Source organism: Chenopodium album, chromosome 3 (assembly GCF_948465745.1).
Source record: "Chenopodium album chromosome 3, dcCheAlbu1.1, whole genome shotgun sequence".
In the NCBI taxonomy this organism is placed as follows: Eukaryota; Viridiplantae; Streptophyta; class Magnoliopsida; order Caryophyllales; family Amaranthaceae; genus Chenopodium; species Chenopodium album.
Genome location: NC_137836.1, coordinates 38,790,614 through 38,815,978, shown reverse-complemented (window position 1 = coordinate 38,815,978; position 25,365 = coordinate 38,790,614). Strand labels below are relative to the sequence as shown.

Sequence of the window (25,365 nt, the reverse complement as noted above, 5' to 3'; positions counted from 1 at the left end):
TAAAATCTAGGTCAAGTGACCTAGATAGGGGCACATCTACCAACGACCCTATAAATAGGAAGATATTTCCCCATTTTGGGGACACAATACAATCATTTATTACACCTACTTTCTCTCTCATCAGAGAAACACCTGAGCTTGGAATCCAAGTAGATCCCCACCTAAATTTCCGTACTCTTTATTCTCTTTTAAATTACTAACTTGATCGTTGGAGGCGGAGCTCCACCATCCGGAGTCTCCGTTGTTTTTGCAGGTACAGCTCAGCCGGACCAATATTTGTGACGTAACTCTCCCGAGGGACAAAAACACCCAAAACAATACTCAAAAAGGTTTTTCATCCAAACCTCAATAGGTTGAAAATCACCTTGGTTCCTTATTCCTAATTGACCACATAACCAAACTCTTCTGGTTACTTGGCAATCTCTAAAAAGATGCGCTGTAGTTTCACGTTCCACCTTGCAGAGGACACACATAGGATTCATATTCACACCGCGTTTCTCGAGCCCTGCCTTGCTGCTGCACGACCTTTGCATTATCCTCCATCCAAGTAGTAGCCAAGTTGGTCTGACATTCAGCTTCCAGTAATCCTTCCAATATCTAGTCTCACTCCCGTCATTCAGCTCCCCCGATAGCCATTTATACCCAGACTTAACCGTGTACCCTCCATTTTTTGTCTCACCCCATAGAATCTCATCCTCCCTCTCTATGTTCGGGGCGATGCGTAGGATTTTTTTAGCATCTTCAAAATCAAACAAGCTCCAGCGTTCCCTAGCTTTCCACTCCCCTCTCTCATTAATAAGATCAGCGCGGTCCTTAAAGTCCTCTATATAGATATGGCCCTGTTTGGTAGTTAGCTTATTGGGGGTATATTAGCTTATTTGACTAACTTTAGCTGATTGACTAGTCAAACAAGCTAATACAAGTGTTTGGTAGTAAGCTTATTGAAAGAGCTTATTCCACTAAATAAGCTATTTTTGAAAAAGCTCATTTTAGGAGCTTTTTCAATTAGCTTATTCATTAATTATTGTGAAATGACACTTATAACCTCATTTAATTTAAAATCCTATCTAAACTACCTACCCCACAATTAGCTTATTGGTCATTTCACATACTCAATCACCTTTAAGCTATCAGCTATTTACCAAACACTTTTATATAATCAGTTAATACAATAAGTTAGTCAAATCAGTTAATTAAATCAGTTAGTCAAAATCAGCTAACTCAATCAGCTTCAGCTTTCTCCCAAACAGAGCCATAGATTATGAACCCTAAAAAAAAATTCCCAGATTCTAAACCCTAAAAAAATCTACTCACGTCAATCTTTTTGCTGCTGCTCTCAATCTTCAATTTATCACTCTTCTTCTTGCTCGCCGCTCTCACTCGTGGATTCCGTCATATCACTTCAACTACCAAGGTATGTTTTTCTCGCTTTATTTTACATTTTATACAATTTTAGTTTTGATTTTATGGTTTTATTGTTTATTTTCGATTTATAATTGCATTTTTGGGAGATTTTTGAATTGTATGATTTCGGATTTGGATTTTGGTCTGAAATGATATTTTCGTGTATTAAATTTCAATTCGATGATTTTTTGCTGAAAATGATATCTTTTTTCAAATTTGAGCTTAGATTGAAGTGTTAATGGAATTCTGGGTGTCTTAGAGTTTAAGGGCATGCTACATTATTTAACGCATTATTTTTGATGGAGTAGTAATTAATTTTTATTGGTGCTTACATTTAGTTCTTGGCTGACATAAAAAGCTTACAATTTACATGTGTTTATGAAGAATTTCGAATTTGTGTGATGCTGTACTAATTGACCGAAACTTTGGGGCAATTACTGTCAAACTTTGATAACCTGATGCTATTGCTATTTCATGTTAATAATTATTATTTACCTACTTTTGCTATTAGTTCCTATTGCTATTTCATGTTAATAATAACCTGGTGCTATTGCTATTAGTTCCTATTGCTACAACCTTGGCCCATTTTGGATTAGGCTTGTCCCGGCCCGGCCCGTTGAACAGGTCTACTCCCTAGCGAGCTTGAAAAAAAAAAAACTCCAAAACAGCCCGCCAACGTCTCCTCTTCTTCCATCATCCAATCATGGCGTGCTGTTGTCCCATTGATTTGCAGTTCGCGCCCGAAATTTCTGCTTTACTCCAATCTCCTTCTTCTCACGAAACCCAGGTACCAATTATCTCTACGTATATTTATTTATTTATTTTTTGACTTTGATAAACAGTGAGTGTAAATATTTTGACATTTGTTGATTGGTTGCTAGGAATATTTTGATAAACTGATAGCAACAAGGCCATGTCATGGACTCAAAGTTAAAGTTGACGGTGAACTTGGAAAGGGTAAATTTGTAACTTTTATTTGCTTTTCATTTTTTCTAATTGTTTATGTTTCTACTTTTGAATTGCTGTGTATATTGTTTCTTTGCATTATCATTGTTGGAAGCAATTTTTTTATGCTCATTATTGATGGTGCATTGAGTTGTCATATGTCTGGATTGTCTACAAAGTTTTTTTTTTTGTGTTTTTTTTTTTTATTTTCCTTGAATACCTTAGTAAATAATCTAGTGAGCTTAGTAGGGTTTAAAGGTGTTATTTATTTATTTATTCATATTACTTCATAACATATTGAGCTGTGAAATCAGGAGTCTAGGTTGAGTTTGAATGGATTTTGATGCGTAAGAGTCATGTAAGTTAGGGCCATTAGCTTATGCCAACTCAGTGTCTTCGTGCATAATTGACTTCATGCTTGGGTCACTTTGGGATTAGTTTGGGCAGTTTTTGACAACTCTACTTTAAACTTAAGACACACACTCTGAAGTGATAAATTTATTTATTTATTTTAAGTGATAAATTTATTTATGTATGTATTTAAGTATGTATTAATATATGTTTGTATTTATACAAGTAGCAAAATCAAAACTTTACTGATACTTCATACTTTCACTATGGTGATGTGTATTGTTTAGTGCATAATTTGTGTTGTAATCAAGTACATTTTTGTTGCAACAGCTGCATGGAGATCTATTTGTCTCACTTAACCTTGTTCAACTCAGTAGCATCACAAGATTATCTATTCTTGTCACTTGAAATTATATACTCCAACTTGATTGTTGGTCAAAATTTGGGGATGATTTTTGAGTTAAATGGAGTGCAGAACAATAGGAGAATACAATAGTTTTCTTATGTCCTTTTGATTGGATTATTGTTCATATGATTTATAATTGTCAAAGAATAAAAGCGATAGCTTTGATATATTTTCCAAACTAGTACATGAATACAATTTACTAAATACTGTTAAGAATGATGGGAGATTGAGAGGTTTTAAGCTTGTGTAATTCATGTAATGATGTAGTACAATTCAAGAGCCTATAATGGTGCAAGGCAATAATGTATACATCAATAAGTGAAGTTATAGTGACTGATCTAAACAAGAAATGCCCTTATTGCTTGATAGTACAGCATCTTCAGTTATAGCATTATGGTTCAAGCTAATTTCCTTTTTACCTAGTTTGTACCTAAAAGGTTAGTTATTACTCCCTTAATTCCTTGTTATTCTTTATGTTTTAGTATCATGCATACAAATTGAAAAACAACCATTTTAGATGCTTGAAGAATTAACTTCATGTAGTGGTCTTTTGTGCAACTCATACACGATGATGAATTTTTTCTTATCTAAGTTCTTCTCCGTCTCATAAATTAACTCTCTATACAACATTATCTTACAATACTTCCTTTGGCTTTTTATTTCCCTATAAATTATGCAAGTTGTTTTGTCATAATTAATAATAAAATTTGGCAATTAATTTATTTACATTCATTGCAACTCAGGACACATTTTAACAAAAGAAAAGTCTTTTCATGTTTTGTTAAAAATTCTTTCATTTCTATGGATAAAATTATCCTCTTTATTATTTCCTCTCTTGGAAAGAAAACGAAACTCTACTTGTGGATTAAATTTGAGTGGCATACTTCCTTTTGTTGAACTTTTCAAAAATATTGGTTGTGGTTATTGTAATGCCAATAGTTTTTATACCATTTTCCTAGGAAATATGATGGTTTAGGGTTGTCACAACTTGATATTATGGTCGTGGTAAGCCAAAAACTTCTATTAATGTGGTATTGTGATCGAGTTTCCAAAATTATAATAGTAAATTAAAGGTTTTCAAAATTATTTAGTATTATTGAAATGTAGTTGTAAGGGATGGAGGAGGAAGATTTTTTGTTGGTGATTACACGGAATATCACTTTTTTGGTTTATGTAGCCGACCCCACTCATGGGATTAAGACTTTTATTTATTGATTGACTGATTATTGAGAGGTAGTTCGATAGTTGAATATCATAAAAATTGCAAAAGGTTGATTAAAACCAATTTAGGCCTAGTTTGGTTCACCTTTTTTTTTTTATATGACCTTATCTGGCGCGATCTGATTGTTTGATCGGACCAAACTTTGACCTTAAGGGTACGATAATCTATAAAGGAAAAATATATCTAGTGGGGTCTTGTTAGATTCGTAATAATGTGTATTTTAATATGTAATTTTCATAATTTTTTTCATTACGAAATGAAAGATAATTAGCGATAAAAACTGCACATAAAACGATGATCTGATGTGAACTTATTTTTAAATAAGTAAAAATAAGGTGAACTAAACAAAGCCTTAGTTCAATAAATATTACATTCCTTTATGAAAATTGGTAAAATTTACTGTTTAAAAGCAAATTAAGGTTTTTAGAGAGAGAGAGTGTTGATGTGGGAGTGTAAGGATAGGTGGATAAAGTAATAGTGTAAAACCATAGATGGGTATAAGAAAAAGTTAGATAAAAAAGGGAGAATGAGTGAAAAAGTGTAAATATTGTGTGGATAAGGTACTAAGGTAGTTAAAGGGGTTTGTCAAAATTGAAATATAGAAAAAATGTATTTTTTTTTTTAATCAAATTAGTGGAAAAGAATATTGTTAAGAACTTTCAAAAGAGAAGTAGAATTATTTTATTAGAATACTAGTTTTGTGCCACGTGCGATGCCTAGGTTATTTTAAAATTTTAAAATATTTTAAAATATGTCATTAATACAAAATAAATCAGGATTTGATGTGCTTTTATGACAAATTAAATTAGTAGACATTGAATGGCTAATAATATTGGTGTTAATGTTCGATTAAATACATAAAAAATTAGCAAAGTAAGCATGAAATATTAGAAACTTCTCAAAATTAGCAAAAGTAAATTTAAAAAGAAATTGTTCTAAGTCTATTGAATTGACCTTAACCCAAAATTTTGGGGTTAGGGTTGAACATTTCTTAGACCCGTGACTTGTGGCCCTACCCGATATGTGAAGTATATTACTATCTCCGTTTCTTATTATGTGCAACCAAGGGGTATTATTCGTGATATATAAAATATTCCTTTGATGTACATAATAAGAAACGGAGGTAATATTTTAATTGATTAGAATATATTATAAATGGAGGTTGTACGTTTTGATTTACTTCCTTCACTCCAAAAAATATTATGATATAAAAAATAAATTTATATGATAATTATTGAGTTCGGAGTTATAATCTAATTTTTATTTATTTTTTTGAATAAAATTATAATTCAATGGGTACATATTTAATGAAAATACTTGGACCCGGGTTGTTTATTGAATTTTAAGATAAATTTGTAATGACTAATAATAATGTTGGTGGAAATGTTCGATTTAATACATTAAAAAAATAAAAAATTAGCAAAAAAAAATTAAATATAATAAAAGTTCAAAGCCCGTTGGCCGTTGGGTTGATCCGAACCCAAAGGGTTGAGGGTTTATATAAACATCAATTTGACTCCTATTATGAATAGAATTCTTATATTAATTGAATTTAGTTAGTTTTCTCATATGAATAGAATTCTTATATTACTTTGATTTTATTATTAATAAATAAAATTATATAGGATAGTGTAATTATAAAAATTTATCGTGTATAAAAGATGATATTTGTAATACAATTTGAGTAATCTTAGACTTTTAATACTCTTAGCATTGAACACATACTATGCAATGAGCCCACAGCCTCCTCCAGTGACCATGGTGTACAGCAGGCGTCCGAGGGCACAGCAACAGCAGCAGGACAATTTCCCCACTACTCAAGCAGCAGCAATGGCTCAGTAGGCAGCAGGACAATAAGACACTTTTGGCCTTTATTTGCTTTTATTATGTAAGTCACTAAATGACAAGTAGTAGCTGTAGCCTTGAAGGCCTTGGCCAATCATGTAATAGATGCTAAGGAGTATAAATAGGAGAAGGGAAGGAAGTCTAGGGTATCCAGAAAGAATTGTGTAAACGTTAGAGAGTGATGGCCTAAAGCCATTGTTACATTCGCAAGCTTACGCCTTTATCTATCAAAAATTACAACTTTCCTTCTATTTTCTTACTGTGAGGCAGAACGAGCCTTGCATACTAATCTACTTTGGTTTGGTTCCTTACGGTTTTATGGAGTACATGAATGAATTTTCTTTTTCCTTTTTTAATTTTTATTTTTTTTCTTAATACTAAACGTTGCTAAGATATCTATTCAATGAGCATTGTGTCACACATTAAAGGCATAAAATTTCATATGGGCTCTACTAATCTCCCATTAATAATATATTTTGATAGAACATATAAACTCGTGAAAAACACTGTTATTTTATTTATACTAGGTTGTATCCACGTGTGATTAATAAAGTTTTTTTTTTTTTTTTTTTTTTTTTTTTTTTTAATCTATTTCTACAACAAACATAACTTTTTTTATCTTTGCTTTAATAACTTTTTAATCTTATTTACCATCATGACATGTCGCCTATGTGGCACCACACTTGGCGAAAAGTTAGAACGCCAAGTGTCGCTGCCTCGTGGCCTGGCTAAAAGTTTAGCTTTATATATTAGTTATATGATTCAAATTCAATCATTTTCCCCAACACACGCACACACACTACGAATAGTTAGTTATCAAATGTTAACATAACAAAAAGGTAGATGTGATAGGATATAACACCATTGCCATAAATTTGGTCAAATTAAGTTGGGACAAATGATAAAGGAGTTTAGCAAAAAAATTAGGAAGAAGTATGTAGCTTTTAGGTCTAAGGTACTGTACCTTCAGCAGTCCTAAGGCTCTTAACCTCTCTAGTGAATTTACTAATATTCTCAAGAAGACTTTGTTTCAATGGACCATTTATATATCTATATGTTGGTCTTTATCTTTTCTCATGACTCATGTAAAATATTAGTAAAAAAAAATTGATATACAAGTATAATTTTTATATTTTATGTTTGGCCATATTTCTAGCTGGTTTAATGAGTTGGGCATTATATGATTTTGTAATGTTCAGTTCTTGAGTATTTTTGTTGTGTAGAATGCCAATATTGCCAACCTAATTATTTGTATGCTTTTGTTAAGCATAATTTTTTTTTAATATATTACTGTTACATTTCTGTTTATTATACAAATCTGATGTCATTTCTTCATGATATATACTCAGGAGTATATGCTGATGCTAAATTCAAAGACGGAGAACCTGTGCTGAAAGACCAAATGCTAGTGGGCTCACAACACTCTACTAACAAGGTCTCATTGATGTGACTGATGATGTTGTTTCTTTGATCCGTTTAATACTCTTACAAAATAAGTCACTAGTGCTTAATCTTGACTTTTGCAGATGGACTGTTTTGTATGTGGCTCTTGCTTCTGTTTCATAGGCTCAATTGAACTTCAAATTGGGAGAAAACTCTATTTTCAAGGACTAGGTGCTTCCTTTAGCAATCAATGTCATAGTGACTCTTCTGATGGGGAAGATGGCTCTTGTGAACTAGAAGATGCTAATCTAGGAGAGTGTTCTGCTTCAAACTCAAAGGACAGGATTCCACTTTCTCAGGAAGTTATTGAGTCACTAATGGGTGGCCAACTTGTATTGCCCTACACTGAAAAGTTTTTCTTGCCATCACCATATCCTTGCCCTGGTGGTTGTGGAGAAGAGTACTACTGCAGGTAACGGCCAAATCCTTAATTTAGCAAAGTAAGCTCTTTTTGAACTTGTATGAGGTGAATAGTTAAGGTTTATGTTCATAAGTCATAGCATTAGCAATAATCAACAGTATGAGAAGAATGATCAGTAATAGCTGAAAAGCATTTTGTTAGTGAATTATAATATTTAATTGTAGGATCACACTTAAATTGGGTTTTGCTGGGTATGTTGTATGGATCATACTATTGGTTTATTGTTAACAAGTTGGAATTTATATTATAAACCATTTTCTTCCTGTGTCTGTGTTTACCCCTTATAATTTATGCTAATTGATTAAATCATAATATTAGATAGCAGCAATGCACATAATAATATCTTTACAGCAATGCTGTATGATCATATTAATATTAAGATCTCTTGCCGGTGAAAAAGGTAGAGCCATTTTGTGGAAGAATTTTGAGGAGCAAGACTCAGACATATAGTCATATCATAGAAGAATCCAACAGCCCTGATACCAGTACATATTTTATGCTGACCAACCACATACTGTTTTATACTTGTATATACCTAATCTCATCTCATAGCTGCTTATGTATACCACTTGATATCTAATGATGTCTGTCTACAGTAAATCTTGTGCAGAGATTGACTGGGAAACCTGTCATTCTTTGCTTTGTATTGGGGAGAATTCGAAGTCTGCTTGCCGGAAAGCACTGTCCAAGTTTGTAGAACATGCGAATGGTAAGACAATTGATTTATTGATTTTGTGATTCTTTTCCTTTATTGTATTTCCAACTTATTCTCTCAAATTTGTAATACTGCAGATACTAATGACATCTTTATTCTAGCTGCCAAGGTAAGAGTTCTCCACACCCCACCCACCAAACCCGAGTTCAAGCTTATGAAACTATTTATGCTCAGCTCAGTAACATGGGGAAAGAAGTAAAAAGTTGAACCAAACTGGCACATACCAAATCAAGGAAGTCAGGGGTCTCTTGTTCTCAACAGTCTTTATCTTTGCCTACAAAATCCCTTAATTTTGGCCTTTGAAAATATTAGAAGGAATGAGAATATAATTTTGGCAAATAGCACTAAGTGAATGGGACATGGAGTAGCTGTGCAAATGTACTTAAATTGACTTGTGACAAACATCTCAAAGAATGTATAACATTGTAATCTTTTTGGAGTCACAATATGTGTTACTTAGATCCAATTCTACAATTGAGTCGCATCTCTTGATGCTTTAAGTAAGTGCGTGTAACCTTTGCATCGACTTCCTGTGTCCTTAATATTAATTTTTGACGGACAAATACCCAGATCCACACCCATGTTGATTCTGTATCCCAAGTATGTCTAACACATGTTGACCCTTTGGCTCTTGGTCCAAGTGGTATGATGCATTTGTGCCTTGAGCATGGTCTGATTGATATCTTTATTATCATTCCATGGAGATTACAGAATATTGTATTGAAATGATAAAATTTATTAAACATAATCCTCTCTCCTGCAAAATCCAATTTGAATGTTTTTTTTTTTTTTTTCACTGTTTTAATGTAAGGTGGTGGTGTTTAACCATTACTAAGGTCATTTGCTTTTTCCCGGTACTGGGTTTCAGGTCATTGCTATGACCAGTCTGAGATACAAGAAGTTGAAGGAAGCTCGTCTCAAAGAAGTAGGCTGTAAAGCATCAAGTGATGCACAAGTTGACTTATCATTACTTCTGGAAGCATGGAAGCCTATCTCTATGGGGTACAAGAGAAGGTACTGGAAACAGTGGGATTGATTAGTATTATCCCCATTAAACTATTAATTTGATGCAGAAAACATCTTGAACCTGTCAATTAGACTACTTTCTAGGTTTGATGGTGAACAAGGAGTCATCAAAGATCTGAAATAGTTATGCTGTATTGCTGTGTTTTCCATATCTATGTCTGGTTATTCTGTGAAGGTTTGAGACTGTGTTGGAGTTTGGAACATAATGAATTCTGACTTACTATGATTTTTGAGTTTTGTAAGAAAGCCGACCTTGAGAAATATCTCTTCATGCAATATTTATCTTAGAAGGTAATAATATTGTAATTCGGGACTTCTTTATTACTTTATATATATAAATACTGCAAGCTTAAGTGATAAATTCTTTTTAAACTATTGCTTATGACCCTTGACAGTACCCTAAGCCTTTCAAAATTCTAAAACTCAAAATTCTAAAACAGACTACATTGGAATGGTGGTGATGTAAACAAATTGTGAAAGGATTGTTATGGTATTCAACCCAAAATCTTAAAAACAATCTTCAATCGAATGTGGCCTATATTATAGGACAAAGGGAGTAATAATTATTACTTACTATTATTACGCTATGCAATGCAACCCTCTAAAGCACTCATGTGGCAGTAAATTAGTCTTTGTAGTCTATAATTCTGTATGCAATATATTTTTTATTTTTTTGGGCAAGTATTGGAGATATAATAGAAAGACACCAAGTGTATACACAAAAGGATGACTAAGGACAAATAAATTTCGAGTGCTTGAATCTTGAAGCTATTTGAGTACAATTTGAAGAAATATCAAGTACTGCTCAATGAATGTCAAACACATGTGGCTGTTCGAATTTTTCTGATACTAATACTTCAAGTAATTTATAGATCTGTTTATTTTGTAGTGATTACATTGGATTGTTTGTCAATTTGAACTTGTAATATCCTGCACTGTACTGTGATTATTGCCTCAGAACAATTTTCTGTGAAACATAGATTCTTTGTCCTATTGTTTTACTTGGCAATATATGTAAATCCTTTGCACGTGCTTTGCAAACTCAATAGGATGAATTAAACTTGGATATGCAATTTTTTTCCCCGGTCTTTTGTTTTTTCCGTTGTGTATTTTCCAATTTTAGGGTCACTAACTTCTTTGCAAGTCATATCTAAATTTTACTGAATATATCATAGATGTTAGTATTAATTGTAGAAGAACTGAAGAAGAATATGACGTAGATTTGTCTAATGTTATGCAATCATTCTTGGAATGTCTTGAAGGACTAACAATGTTTTATGCCTTAAATTTAGGTGGTGGGATTGCATTGCATTACCTGAAGATGTTGACAAATGCAATGAAGTTGCGTTTAGATTGCAGTTTAAAGAGCTTGCATTTGAGGTAGTCCTTTTTGTATTTAAATAACTGTGTAAATAAAGCCATTAATTTTATGTTATATGTTAATGTTGTGCTTTCTAGGGTACAGTTTTTATTTGTAAAGCTTTACGTAAATTTTGCGATAAATGTATGAATATAGTAAAAATCTCTGCATAATATCTCTTGCAGTGGAACAATAGGAAATTTTGTATTCCTTGTAAATCCTGATAATGGATCAACTAACTTCTTCTCAAATACTGGGGTGGAATATCCTCTGAAATCCGTGGCGAAAATTTAGGCTCGTTCAGGGTTAAAGCTGTAGAAATGGCATGGTTTGATATTTATTTAGAAATCTAGAAGCAGTATGCCAACATAGTTGAGAAAACAAGCTGTAAAACACCCAAAACTTGAAATCTGTGATTTTGATTTGTGTGTGTGTGGGTGGGTGGGTGGGGGAATAAAAAGCTGCCAAACATCAAAATCTTAACAGTCTTTGTAAGTGTGTGTGTTGGGGAAGAGGGGGGGGGGGGGGGGGTGGGGTGAAAAAAGCTGCAAAACCATCAAAAACTTGAAGTCTTTGTGATTGTTATGTATTAATGTGTGTGTGTGAGGGTTGGTGGGGGGGGGGGGGTGACAAGACTAAATCCTTTCTTATCTTTGTCCTCCTTCCAGTCGCTGCATATGTGCCGCAAATATAAATTCAGTGACAAGACCGAAGTCTTCCAAAGAGGGGAGGGATTCGGTGAGAATAGGTCCATATGTGAGAAATCATACTTATATGAAACTAATTTAAAATTTAGAACATGTGAGTAAAAATTAGAACATGTGAGTAAAAATTAGAACATGTGAGTTAAAATTTAGAACAAGCGAGTTAAAATTTAGAACATGTGACTCAAATTAAAATTTTGAACATATGAGTAATAATTTAGAACATTTGTGTGAGTAATATGTTTAGAACATCTGATTTAAGAATTAGAACAAGTGATTAAAAATTTATAAAATTTGCTTTATGAAATTTTAAACATATGAGTAAAATTTAGACATATGATTTAAGATTATGAACATGTGAATAAAAATTTAAAACAAACTGATATAGAATATAGAAAGTGTGAGTAAAGTATTTAGAACATACGACTAAAAAAATAGAACATACAATTTAAAGTATAGAACATATAATTAAAAATCTTAAAACACACGTTTTAAAATTTAGAACATACAAGTTAAAATTTTGGAACAAATTATTTAAAATTTATGACATCGAACTTAACTAAATTAGAACATTTGATTTAATTTAGAACACTTAAGGAAAAGTTTAGAACAACAGATTTAAAATTTAAAACATACGAGTAAAAGTTTAGAACATAAAGAGTCATCTCACATAAGAAAAATTCTCACGAGAGCCTTCCCATATATATATATATATATATATATATATATATATATATATATATATATATATATATATGTTATCACTTGCCAACTTTTATGCTCTTTATTAGTTAAGTGCTTCTGATAAACCTTTTGAATTGCAAGCATTAAATGTTTACAGGATTTTTCATGAAATGCTTGTACGACTTGAACAAAGATTCCCTGTGCCTATTTGATCTAAAATCATTTTCATGGATTTAGTTAGCCAGGGGCTTAATAATTATTTTTTAGTCATCCAATATTAAGAACAGGGAACTGATTGTTAGTCTCATCAATTAATGCTTGATCTTAAATTCATAATGAATGAAGGATGTATGATTATTTGACTGTCCTTTATGAGCTCTAGGTGTGTAGTCTTAATATTTGAATTTTTTAAATTTATGCATAAATCGATTTATCTTTTTACGTGTACACTGGCATGGTGCTTTCTTTTTATTTTTTGATCCTGTCATATAACTTAAATTATCTGTGGGGGAAGAGCTTGTTCTTGCTTGTGAAGGTTTATCCTGTTTTTTGTTTGTAATAAATTAGTATCAGCCATGAGTGTAGTAAGTTGGGAACAATAGTATCAAAGCCATATCTTTTCTACCATTTAAAAAGAGTTGTTTTGTTCATTCGACTGAGTTTGAAGATCCTCAAGTTGTGACTCTCAGAGCTATTCAACCAAGTTATCAGAATTGAAAGGATTTGTTTATATTTACTGGTGTTCACTGTTCAGACTCTTCGGAGTCTTGCAGCCAATATAAGTTTAATTTAGGTGATAAGTCTTGACTTATATGGATGTTTCTAGCATTAAAGGATAGCAGCTCTGATTTATGGATAGATTAGTTGATATAGAGAGAGGGTTTTTAATTTCAGTGTTGACATAGTTATAGGGTTGGACTTTCAAATGCCATAAAGAGATGGAAATTTTATTATTTGAGTGGATCAGAAAGTGAGATTTGAATCTTACAACTATGTTATCGACTGAAATTACTACTTACGCAAAATAACAGGAAAATAGAGAGAAAAAAGATTGATTCTTTGATTGAAAAGGTTAGAGCTTTTTACAAACTAGCTACTTTTGGTTCCAATTCTTTAAGGTGGATTGTGGCTACTATCCTAATAGTGTTTGAGGTCACAACTCTCCTAAAATATACATTCCAAATTCTTCATGCCCTTTTCCTTTCTTCTCTCCTATTTTTAATAAAACTAAGACTATCAACCTGGTAATTCTAGACTACCAATATTGCCCCTCCTTAGGTTAGTTTATTACAAACTATGCCTTCAATAATTTGTGAGATTGCTAGTATAAGCTGTCTTTTTATACCAGAAAACTAGAGAGCATTGCGTTTTTATTTATTTATATGGATTTCTTTTTGGCCATCTAAAATTAGAATAGGCTAAATAAAGTTGGAACAGTGAGATCAAAGTTTTTATTGTTATGCTTATTTGATATACTCAAATTTTCAAAATTAGTTGGGCTATCAGCTATAAAGACCCACTTTGTGCCCATTTAAAAGAGAGGCCTTTTTAGTTAAACCAAAAATGGTCTAGGCATGAGAGAGAAGATAATTCTGTGTGTAGGGGCTTTTGTAATCTTCAATCCTTACTATTTAATATGACCATGTTAGATTATCAATGAAATTTGAGAGTAAAACCTCATACCTTTAGGCTTTGGTTGGCTTGGTGTAAATTATTTTTAAATCTAAATGTGATGTAATGTTATGTATGGGTCCCTCACATGCACTTTTACTTGATGATCAAACAAAATTAATGTGCAAGATTAAGCATTCCTTTGGCGCCAAATAAGTGAACCGTTTGATTACTCGAGTTTTACTCCATAATCTTAAAAGTATTAGTTTACATCTTGTTATAATCCTACTTATGATAGGTTTTTTAATGTTTTAGCATTTAGGTCACATATAGTACCAAGGATTCTTGTGTGGTGGATTATGAACCTGGGGTTGGCACGTGGATTGTCGGTGTCCAATGGGTCCAAAAAGACTCATCCTCTGCCCTGTCTTGTGATCCAACCTTGGCAGCCCAAATTGTAACCCAATAGATCTAATAAGAAGGTGATCTTAGGTTCTGCACTCGAATCGCCGTTTAAATTCTCCTTCCTGCAAATTCTCATCAGAGAGTAGAGAGATGAGCAAGAGTGTTCCAAAATTCAGAAGGAAAGAGATGTATCTTCAATTACTCAGGTTATTCAGTTGCAGGGAGTAAGTGTGGAGAGAGAGAGAGAGAGTGTGTTATCAAAGAAGATGACTGAAGCCATGGCTTCTCTTTAGGGGGAAAATGATTTTCCACTGTTTGAAGAATAGCTTTTCTGCCAAACTTATCCTTTCACTTGCTGGCTTATATTACTCTGGAGAATACTAGAATAGGGAACTAGAATAGGGAAAACAATATTGCTGTAAAACGTTTCCCAGCGAACCAATCAATTCCCTAGTGATGGCCATATTTTCTGTTAAAATATTGCATGAAGTCGGGAAACTGAAATTATTTCAAAACATGTTCTAAGAAGTTCATTTGTTATCTTCTTTTTAAAGAAGCTTAACATTGTTCAGCTTAGCATCACCATAACGAGGATCTGCATGTATGTATGCCGATATTCATGCATTGTGTTGACACTACTCTTCCTTTTCTTTATAGCTATAGTAGGCAACCCTAATGTCATAATATGCTTGCCAGTCACTGCAGCTCTTGAAAGCAGCCATATTTGATGAAGAGTGTGCACCTCGTATCCTTGCTTTTTGCTTGAATAAGTCTTTTGTTTTGCGTTTTAACATTTGACATTTTTTCCTTGACAATCTTAAGTATTCTCGTTGGAGATTTATGGTCATATCATTGGCATGTTTGAGTTAAATAATCTGTAAGTAAAATTGTTTATACTCCCCCCCCCCCCCCCCCCCCCCCCTCCCCTCTTCTTCACAACAGAAAATGAACTAGAAAAAAAGGAAATCATCATTTTTTAATTTTTCTTTTATTTGTAGTGATTTGGTTGTGGCCTCTCCTGTCGAAGATTATTTCCACTTTTTAGATGATCTACCAGGATCCCCAAAGGTTAGATGCTGCTTCTGACTTGTTTCTAAACATTTCCCTGTTTTCCTTTATTAGATGATCTACCAGGATCCCCTAAGGTTAGATTATTTCCTTTATTACAGCCTGTTTTCTTGAAAATTTTCGCAGAAAGTAGCTGAAGCTGTAACTCATTCAATATTGGATGCCCTTGATGATGATTATTCAATTTGTTGTCAAGGTAGGCTACGTGTACTTTAATGACTGGGGATTAAGAATAATATAGAGGACTTTGTAGTTAATTTATGCATTTGCTGCAAATATCAAACTTTAAAATTGAGTGGCTGGATTTGCATTTTATGCTAATATTTATTGAACTGAAAAGTCTCATTTTTCTTTAAAAATAATGCGTATTGTAATACTAATTGTATACTTTTTCCTTCTCATTCAAGCTCATAGGATAAATGAAAAAGAAGAAAATAGAAATCTTACGAAGCATCTTATTTTATTTAATTTACTTCTTAAAAGTTGAGATCAACGTGTATATATCTTCCATGTAGGAACTGCGTTCTTTCCTCTGCAGAGTTGTATGAACCATTCTTGCTGTCCAAATGCAAAGGCATTCAAGAATGAGACTGTAAGATTTTTCCTGATCAATCTCATTCGCATTATATATTCATTGGATTTTGACAAAATTTGTTGTCTAATTTCATTTTGTTGCTGTTTCTAAATAGAATAAAAGAAAGGAATATCTATATACCTAATATAATTCACTCTTTGAAATAACTACCTTATACAAGTATATGTTATATGTAAACACATTATAAGATATATCATCTGTAAAATTTTCTTATAGAAATTCCTTAAGAAACTTGATCTTGAATACCTTTTGTCCTGTTTTGTAATAATTACACATTGTAGTATATAAGTGAACCTGTACACCTAGGTCTAACACTTAGCTTCCAAATTATATTCCTACTTAGTTTTCTTCTTCATATAGTTAAAAGGTAAGACCTAGCTTCCAAATTATATTCCTACTTAGTTTTCTTCTTCATATAGTTAAAAGGTTCAACCAGATGAAGTTTTCATAGCTACGAACTTGGAATATATCAAAAATTAATTTTATAATCAACAATTGTAAGTAATCGACAGATTTGTGGAAATTAAAAGACAAGTTGAATAAATACAAATTTCAGGAGTTTTGACATGATGTGTAACTAGTTTGTTTTGTTTATCTGGACTTGCTTACTGTAAAGTTGCTGGTAATGAAAAGTTCTCCATGCAATTGTTGTACCAATTCTTTTTTTTACAATGTTCAACCAATTCTTAGATGCTCCTTTCCACTCTTTTTTTTTCCCGTAATTTGGACATTTTATTTTGGAAAAATTGCTCCCATTAATCTGAACTTTGCCTGGTCCGCCGAAAATAATCCCAACTTTCGTTTATTATCTATTGCACCGAACTTTGGAGGTATTAATTTTCGTTGCACCCAACAGGTCATCTAACCTGATGTAGCAGGTTACCTAGCCACGTGTCGGCGTATGATTGACTTAATTTTTTTTTTTAAAAAAAACAAAAAACAAAAAAAATAAATAAATAAAAAACCCCACAAACCACCTATACCCAGCGGCTGCCACCACACCCCCACCCCGCCGGGAAATCACCCCCACCCCCGAAAACCCCCTCCCCTGCTGGAAAGCACCGCCCAGCTTTCCCCCTCCCTCGAAACCCACCCCTTCCCTTCCCCCACCCCCGAAATCCCCTCCCCCACCCACGAGGTTGGGTGGGAATTTCCGGGCTAGGGATCTTTGGGATGAAGTTGTTGGTGATTATCGGCGGTTTATTGGTAGCTGGGTGGGATTTTCGGCGCCTGTGTGGAGTTTCGACGGGTTTACGGGGGCTAGGTGCGATTTTAAGGGTGGTGGTTATGGTGGTTTCTGGGGTGGGATTGTGCGTCACAGGTTAATTTCGTGGGTAGGTTTTGTTGGCGGGGTGGTTTTCAGTATTTAGGGGTTCCGACTGGCCGTTTTCATGGGTTTATGGCGGCGGCCGGCCGGTGTTCGGTGGGGCTAGGGGAACGGTTAGGGTTTGGCGGTGGTTGGGGGGTTGCTGGTGGTGGTCGTTTTTTTTTTTTTTTTTTTCTTTTTTTAAGTTTTAAATTTTTTTTTCTATTTTTTTCAACCAATTACATGTTGACACGTGTGCAAAAAAAATAAATCAGAAATGTTTACCTGATTTACCGGTTGCAGGTCATTTGGGTGCAACGAAAATTAATACCCCCCAAAGTTCGGTGCAATAGATAATAAACGAAAGTTGGGATTATTTTCGGCGGACGAGGCAAAGTTCAGATTAATGAGAGCAAGTTTTCCTTTTATTTTTACAATATAACTTGTTGATTATATTTCCCATGATAGTTTGAAGAAATATTGTCCTATACATCCTTTGCTCCCCTTTAGTTGCAATATTAGGAATTTAGCACTATTCATACTCCCCTTATAATAGCATATTGTAATAAATATGGAAGAATGTGGGATCTTGTTGGATTTGTTTCAATGTGTATATTTTTATATTTTATTTTATTTTAATATTTACTAAAACACAATCAAAGGTATTAATAGTAAAGGTTTGTATTGACAAGCGTGAATCTATTAATGTTTGAGCAAAGGTATTATGTTTTTTAGGCTCCTCCTATCCATCATAAAACTACGTATTACCCGCTTCATGTTAAATTTGAAAGTGAGCTTTTGGGATTAAAGGGATAACAGGGATACCATTTTACAATAATCTCTTTGATGTGGTTCTAGGTGTATGATATAAGTGAGCTTTTTCCAAATCTCTTAATTTTTTTTGCTTCATTTAGTTTTGGATTTTTTTAAAAAAATTAAGTCTAACCTTTAGTCGGTCTTCTCAAAATAAGTTATCTGAAAATAAGTTAAGCTTTTGATTAACTCAAAATAAGCTGACCTTTGCTACCCCTCCACTTCCGATGCATTTTTTTACCAGGACCTGCTACAGAAATTTAAGTAGGTAGTATTTTTTTCTTTAATTTTTTTAACCTTCAATTCCCACCTTGGAAAAAAAAAAAACAAAAAAGAAACCACCTCAAATTCTCCTAGACTTGGTAATCGTTCACCAACACCGAGCTAGTCCTGTAATTGACAACAAAAGCCCCTTTTCAATTTGATTCAGGTGTGGGGAAGGGAGGAGGTGGTGACTTCGTGGGAGGGAAAGGTTGTTTAGAGGGTAGGGGAGAGGAGTGGTGGTTTCGGGGGTATGTGAGGGCGGGTTGGTAATTTCGGGGGTATGGGGAGGGGTAGTGGTTTCTAGGGTATGGGTGGGAGGGAATGGTGATAAAAAGAGCTTTGGGGGAAATGGGTATCCGAGAACCTCGAAATTCACCACGTGATGTTCAAGTCGTTGCTTCTTTTGCCGTCAAGAGGGAGTCTCACGCGTCGTCGCTTGCGGTGTCTTCGTCTTCTTTGGAGGCTAATTGGCCTATTGGGCCTTATGGACATGAAGAAGAACTAAGTGAGATTGTTGAGTTGCCGAGTTTCCCTAGGTTAGACTAAGGAGATGATTTGTGTGGGTACTTGTTTGAATCAACGTCATTTCATTGGCTGATTATTATGAGGGTGAGGGAAGGGGGTTGCAAGGGATGTAATGAGGTTGGGGAAGGGGAGAAAGGGAGTGGTGTGCCAATGGTGGCCCACGGCAGGGGAGGGTAAGGGGGTCGGCTGGGGAAGGGGATACTTTACTATTTTCGTAACCAAAAAAATGAGCACACGCCACACCAAGCTAGCTAACAAATGTTCTTGGTTAACAACCAATAAAGCAATGCTCAAGGATTAAATCCAAACACAATACAATCTTATTTTTAAATCATGTTATGCGTGCCTTTATAGGCACTATAACCCTAAAAGATAAAAATTAGCTAAGGAGACCCTAAAATAGCCTCCTAAACACAAGAGTACTGTATATGCTTAAGAGTCCTACTATTAAGTAAAAGTGTAAAACTTTATACTCTGTTCTATTTTGTTTGATTCCATTATCGTTGATACACTATATAATAAAATATTTAAGAAGATGAGTAGGTGTAAGATAAGTAAGAAAGAGAATGTAAATATGGTGGGTTTGTGTAAGAATCTCCTAGTCAATAACTTAGTAACACAACTAAAGGCTCGTTAGCTATAATAAGGCTTGAGCTCCAAAGTAAATCATGTAAGAGAGTGGAAATGTTTATTTATTGTGGGTTTGAAGGGATAAGATAGTAAAAAAGATAAGGCAAGTATAAGATATAATTAGTGAGTAGAACAAAAACTAACAGATTAAAAGGGAAAGTTAAGGATGAAATATTAAACTAAGACTATCTTGAATGGTGAGACTCAAGTTTGAGTATTGAGTATTGAAATACAAAATGAGTTGTTTTTTACCTCCAATGGTGATATCAAACTCATTTCTCAATTTAGCAAGTCACGTGATGTCTAATTTTTCAATGGTGAGACTTTCTAAAGTATATTAATGTCACTTTCAATTTATGGCCCACCAAATCATATTTTAAGTTCTTTTTAGAAAAAAAAAAATAAAATTAAACCTTAAATAAATTACAAAACATATTATAATATTGATAAGGGTCTACACTTTTTGTCAAATGAGACTCAAAGTTGAGTATCTAAACTTAGCAACTTTCTTTGCTAAGTTGAAAGTTGCTTAGTTTAGATACCAACTTATTGCTATCCTTTGCAAAAAAATACTCTCTTTTTTCTAAAAAAAAACTCACTCAAGTCTCACCATTGGAGATGGTCTAATAATCTAAAGATAAAATAAAGAATCTTAAGGTGCTAAAGACTAAAAAATTCTTTTCAATGAGTTGAGTGGTAAAAATTTATAAGCAAAATTTAGACTTAAACTTTAAAAACCTAGGGGTCATTTGGTTCGTTAAGTTGGATTGGATTGGTATAAGATGGATTTTAAACCCTATATGTAACACCCTAATAATTCTCTCTTTAAACCTGTGAGGACCCTGAACAATATTCAAGAGAATTACTGGCGTGCTACCGCCACGTGTTCAAACGTTAAGGCTTTTTCAGAAAATAGCAGCGGAAAAACTAAATCAGTTATAAATAAGTTTCAAAACCAACGAATGAAACCAAATTAAGTCATACAACTTGGAACCATTAAGGCCCTTATTCAAAACCCAATGAAAGTAGTAAGTGATTAAATTCAGTGTTCAAATAAATTCAAACCCAAAAGAAATAGTGTCGAATAAAATCGAATTAAAATAAATTCAAACTTGCAAAAGAAATAAAATGCAAACAACCAACTCTCTACTCAAGATCCCACGATGAATGCTGCATGTGTAAGAACCTGTGGTAATTCTGCTCCCCAATATTACAAGTGTAAAAATTGGATCGTCACAGGGTCATTGAAAGGCGGAGGCCATGACCAAAGAAAGACACACAAAGCACGCAATCAGCAAAGCTGAGTACATACAAGCTGCGAAATAAATTAAGAAATCCATAACATGCTACTAATAATCAATCATCATGCATCATTAAATTATAGACTCAACACACGACTCAACTACTTATATTACTAAGACTCTATTAATTAATAATAGGTAAATCATTATTTTTATTCATTGGATTACGCAATAGACAAGGTTGTCCAACCCATGCTCCATTTGGAACATCAATAAAAGAAAAACCCCATGCCTCCTTTCGGAAATATCAATAAACATCCAACGACCACGGGCGCGACTCCGTGACCGTAGTTAGTATGAGATCTCACCTAACTCTTAGTTTTGAAAAATATTTGAAATAAGAGACTCGTAGATCAGACGGCCTTGAGAAAAGTACACGGCTAATACCCCATGTACCCCAACCCCTGATTGTCATTACTCCAGAAGTGCACCAATCCAGAGTTTTATTGCTCATCCATCTTGCACTTTACGTGATTTACAGGTTTAGACTTGGTGATGACTCATATGCATAACAATACAATCAATCCAATATCAGTTCAATCAAGTAAAACAACTTTTCAATTTCAATTCTTGATTTATTAGTGGCAAGCAACATTTATTATTTATTCCTTTACTACCTCGGTATATAAACACCTTGAGTGCATAAGGCACTCCAAAACCTTAACCTCGTCTTAGAAGACTTAAATTCTTCCTTTACTCATCCTGCTTGCATAATCATGAATGAGTAATAAATTAATCATTACACCAATCATATACCTTTGCCTCTAAGCGCACCTTGCATAATTAGAGTACAAATACTATTTGCAATATAAAATAGTGCACGTCATACGAAATTCACAATGTATAACCAAACAATTTAACTCAGTCATCCCTATACATGATACTAAGTTCTCGATCCGTCGTCCTTAAACATGCACCTAAAAGAAAGATTTCGTAACTTGTACGTACCTTGAGCAAACGAATTGGTATGCCACTTTACTAACTAGAAATCACCTTCAATAAACTCCTCTCCTAAGCCAAATAATAACATCTCAATCAATACCCAATCAATCAAATTTACAGCAATACTAACTTACTTTAATTTAAAACCTTCAAAATCCAAATCAAACAACACTTTAAAACCTTCCCTCTAGTTAAAATTAAAGGCTTATATATAGTTCTTTAAATTTTCTTCATAAAAACCTTAAAATACACTCTTATACATGAAATTACAGCAAGTTCAAAGTCTAATAAAAATCTGAAAATTATATAAAACCCCCTAAAAATCTCCCTTTTTAATGGGTGATTAAACCCTCTTTATAAAACATCAAAAGTAGTACTTAGAAACTATTTCCAACACTTAAAACTTCAATAAAAACATATATTTATGCTTAATTAACTTTAAACATAATTAATTTTATTAATTTAACTCAAGGATAATATTTTAAGTATAAAAAAACTTCGTTAAAATCAAAAACTGCCCGAAAATCATATTTAGAGGCTGAATTTGGCCACGATTTGGTTGTGAGTCTTTCTTAAAACATTGTTTCCACATGGAAAACACTACTTTTTCATCAAAATCGGATGAGTTCAGAATCTGATCGGGATTAAAACGGGATTAATGTTAACGAACGAAAATCTAAAAATTAAAACACGAATCTATGTGTTCAAAATAATCTAGAATTAAGTTAAACTAATCAGTAGTTATAATCACCAAAATTTCAAAACATCATTACTATAAAAGCCCTAAATCAATTGTTCATAAAAACCCTAAAATTATGATTTTCAATAAATTGAAACCCTAGGTTTATAATTCATAAAATATGAAATTTATAACATAAATATAATCTGAAATTTATAATCTTTATACCATTAAAATATAATTTGATACTAAAAATATAATTTTTATACTAAAATCAAAACCCAAAACAATTAAATTAACATTAAGCAAAATAATGAAACAAAGGAGGATGAAAATACGACTAACCTTTTTGTGTGGGAAATTTTTTGGAGATTCATGGGGTATTTATAGGAGAGAATTATTGTAGGGTAAAAAGAAAGATTGGGCCTCATAAAAATAATGGGTCGATTAAGTAAACAAATGGGTTAGGCTTGTGTGATTGGACATAAATTGTAGAATAAAGGTGCATAAAATAATTTGTTCAAATAATTTTCGACCCAGATTAATAATTTGAAATTTTTGAAATTAAATTATGAAAAATAACAAATAAATATTATAAATAAAATAAATTTTCATTTATAAAATATTTTAAAATACGGGGGATTACACTATACTTCTCTAAACTTGTTTGGTTTATTCTTCGGATTGGTGTTTACAATTCATTAAAGCAATGGATTGTGAATCTTTGGGGGTAAGTTGGGTATGGGATTTCAGAGGAATGGTGGAATTAGAACCCCTTGGTATGAGAATTTATACCTAGATTTGTCTAATCAAACAATATAATGGATGGAATGGACTCTAACTCTATTCCAATCCATTTCAAATAGTCCAACCAAACAATTCCTTAAAGATTTTTCCTAGAAATTTCTAGAAAGTTCTAATAACTCTCTAAGAAAGAGAGTATCGTGCATGACACAAATGATTTATCTTTGAATTATTTAGCCTTGAATACCCTGTACTCATTTGCGAGGGACCCTCAGTTTATCTTCTTGGGTAAAATTGTAATATCACAGGCAAAAGTGCTACTTGAGATTACAGTTACCCCTTAACCGCAAGTTCTAGTAGCGGTTGGGCTAAACCGCTACTTCAAGTATCGGTTTTAGGGCTAAATTGCTATCTTTCGTTTAACCTAAGTATCGTTAAAAGATTATGCATTTATTTACAACATTGCCATTTGATAAACATCAATTGTATATCAATAAGATAACTTGGATTTTCTCCTCAGTTGCCAATTGAAGTCTGGAAGTTAACAATGTCTTTTTTTTTTAAAATAAAAAAAAAATCTTTATCTTGTACTCATTTGTCAATCACTGTCCAAGAACTTTACATTACTATTTAACTACCTTATTTGCAAACAAATTGAACTCTTATTTGCTTTTTGTGCTGAGAAACAGGATAGAGATGGCCAAGCGACGATAATTGCTCTACATCCCATTAAAATAGGAGAGGAGGTATAGTGACCTTGAGGATTGTAGATTGAATCTCAGGAGCATTCAGTTTTTCTTATGAGATGATGGTATGGTGAGAGTGTTTACTAAAACGATGGCTTCTGTTTATTTTTAGGTAACTATCTCATATATCGACGAGGAATTGCCCTATGAAGAAAGGCAGAAATTGCTGGCTGATTATGGATTTAGATGCAAGTGCCCCAAGTGCATAGAGGAAAAAGTCTAACTGAAACAAATAGCATATGCAATTCATTTTTGGTTGGTCTTTAAGAATATGTTTTATATATCCAGATATGCGTTTTGATATTAAGCAATGGGGTTTCATTTCTCTCAGGTAAGGTTATTGTGTAGAAAGTTGGATCACATAGTGAATGGTTTTTTTTTGTATGACTTATATCTCGCCTTTTTATGTTTTATCTGGTTCATTCACCACTTTGCTTAAAATTTAGGAAAAATTTTAAATTACCATCCAAAAATGCCATTTTTGAATTAATTACCAGTTTAATTTTTTATTTTAAATTGCCACCCCTTAAATTAAATAAATGCTTAGATTACCACCCATTTCAAAAATCCGATGGAATTTTTGTTCTGTGGGCCCCACATATGTTATTTCCCTCCCCTTTTTTTTGTTCTTTTTCCCCGACTTCACTCTCTGTCTCATTCAATTTTCTCAACAACCTTATTCTTCATTCAATTCTCTCATTCAATTCTTTGCACAATCCCTCTTCTTAATTTCTGCTATTCTCAAATTAGAACCTTAGTTTTCTCATTAAAACCCTAATTGTTCTTGCAAGAAGAATTAATCCTGGGTAATTGCTTGTATTGGAGTTGGTGCATTGGTGATAAATGAGCCAAAAAGACCCTCAGACAAGCCCCTTCGTCTTCCACTTCAGGATGTCTACAAGACTGGACGTATTGGAACTGTGTCTGTAAGGCGAGTTGAGACTGGTGTCTTGAAGCCCAATATAGTTGTTACTAAGGTTAAATCAGTTGAAATGCACCATGAGTCTTCCAGAGGCTCTTCCTGGTGACAATGTTGGTTTCAACGTTAAGAACTTTTTTGTCAAGTATCTCAAGTGTGGTTATGTTGCTTCCGATTCCAAGAACAAACCTGCTAAAGGGGCACTCTGGCTGGGCAAATCGGAAATGGCTATGCTCCTACCACATCTCTCACAAAACAAAACAACCTACAATTTTAGCAAACTTAATTGAA

The 25,365-nt window shown here is 33.3% G+C and overlaps 1 protein-coding gene across 4 annotated transcripts; it reads left to right on the top strand.

Moving 5' to 3' along the window:
* Positions 1–1,255: 1,255 nt before the first annotated feature.
* On the top strand, positions 1,256–24,539 carry LOC145613287 (histone-lysine N-methyltransferase ATXR2-like). 4 transcript variants are annotated; one of them, XM_081668369.1, is made up of 16 exons: positions 1,256–1,414; positions 1,965–2,191; positions 2,286–2,361; positions 7,523–7,608; positions 7,700–8,028; positions 8,634–8,746; positions 8,830–8,861; positions 9,621–9,766; positions 11,071–11,158; positions 15,239–15,287; positions 15,365–15,419; positions 15,541–15,610; positions 15,737–15,806; positions 16,126–16,202; positions 24,099–24,155; positions 24,268–24,539. In XM_081668369.1, the coding sequence occupies exons 2-16, from the start codon at positions 2,108–2,110 to the stop codon at positions 24,376–24,378; spliced, it is 1,443 nt and encodes a 480-aa protein (XP_081524495.1). In that variant the 5' UTR covers positions 1,256–1,414; positions 1,965–2,107; the 3' UTR covers positions 24,379–24,539. The 4 variants fall into 4 exon arrangements, with proteins under 4 accessions (XP_081524495.1, XP_081524501.1, XP_081524509.1 ...); XM_081668375.1 differs by having other exon boundaries at positions 1,261–1,414; positions 2,001–2,191; XM_081668383.1 differs by lacking the exon at positions 1,256–1,414 and adding an exon at positions 6,040–6,216 and having other exon boundaries at positions 2,128–2,191.
* Positions 24,540–25,365: the final 826 nt, after the last annotated feature.

What these genes read in the sequence shown, in the direction of transcription:
- LOC145613287 (XM_081668369.1), top strand. Translation starts at nt 2,108, where the DNA reads ATGGCGTGCTGTTGTCCCATTGATTTGCAGTTCGCGCCCGAAATTTCT. An exon ending in TCTTTATTCTAGCTGCCAAG is followed by an intron (nt 8,862 to 9,620) that starts GTAAGAGTTCTC and finishes ACTGGGTTTCAG; the next exon opens with GTCATTGCTATGACCAGTCT. An exon ending in CCATTAAAATAGGAGAGGAG is followed by an intron (nt 24,156 to 24,267) that starts GTATAGTGACCT and finishes GTTTATTTTTAG; the next exon opens with GTAACTATCTCATATATCGA.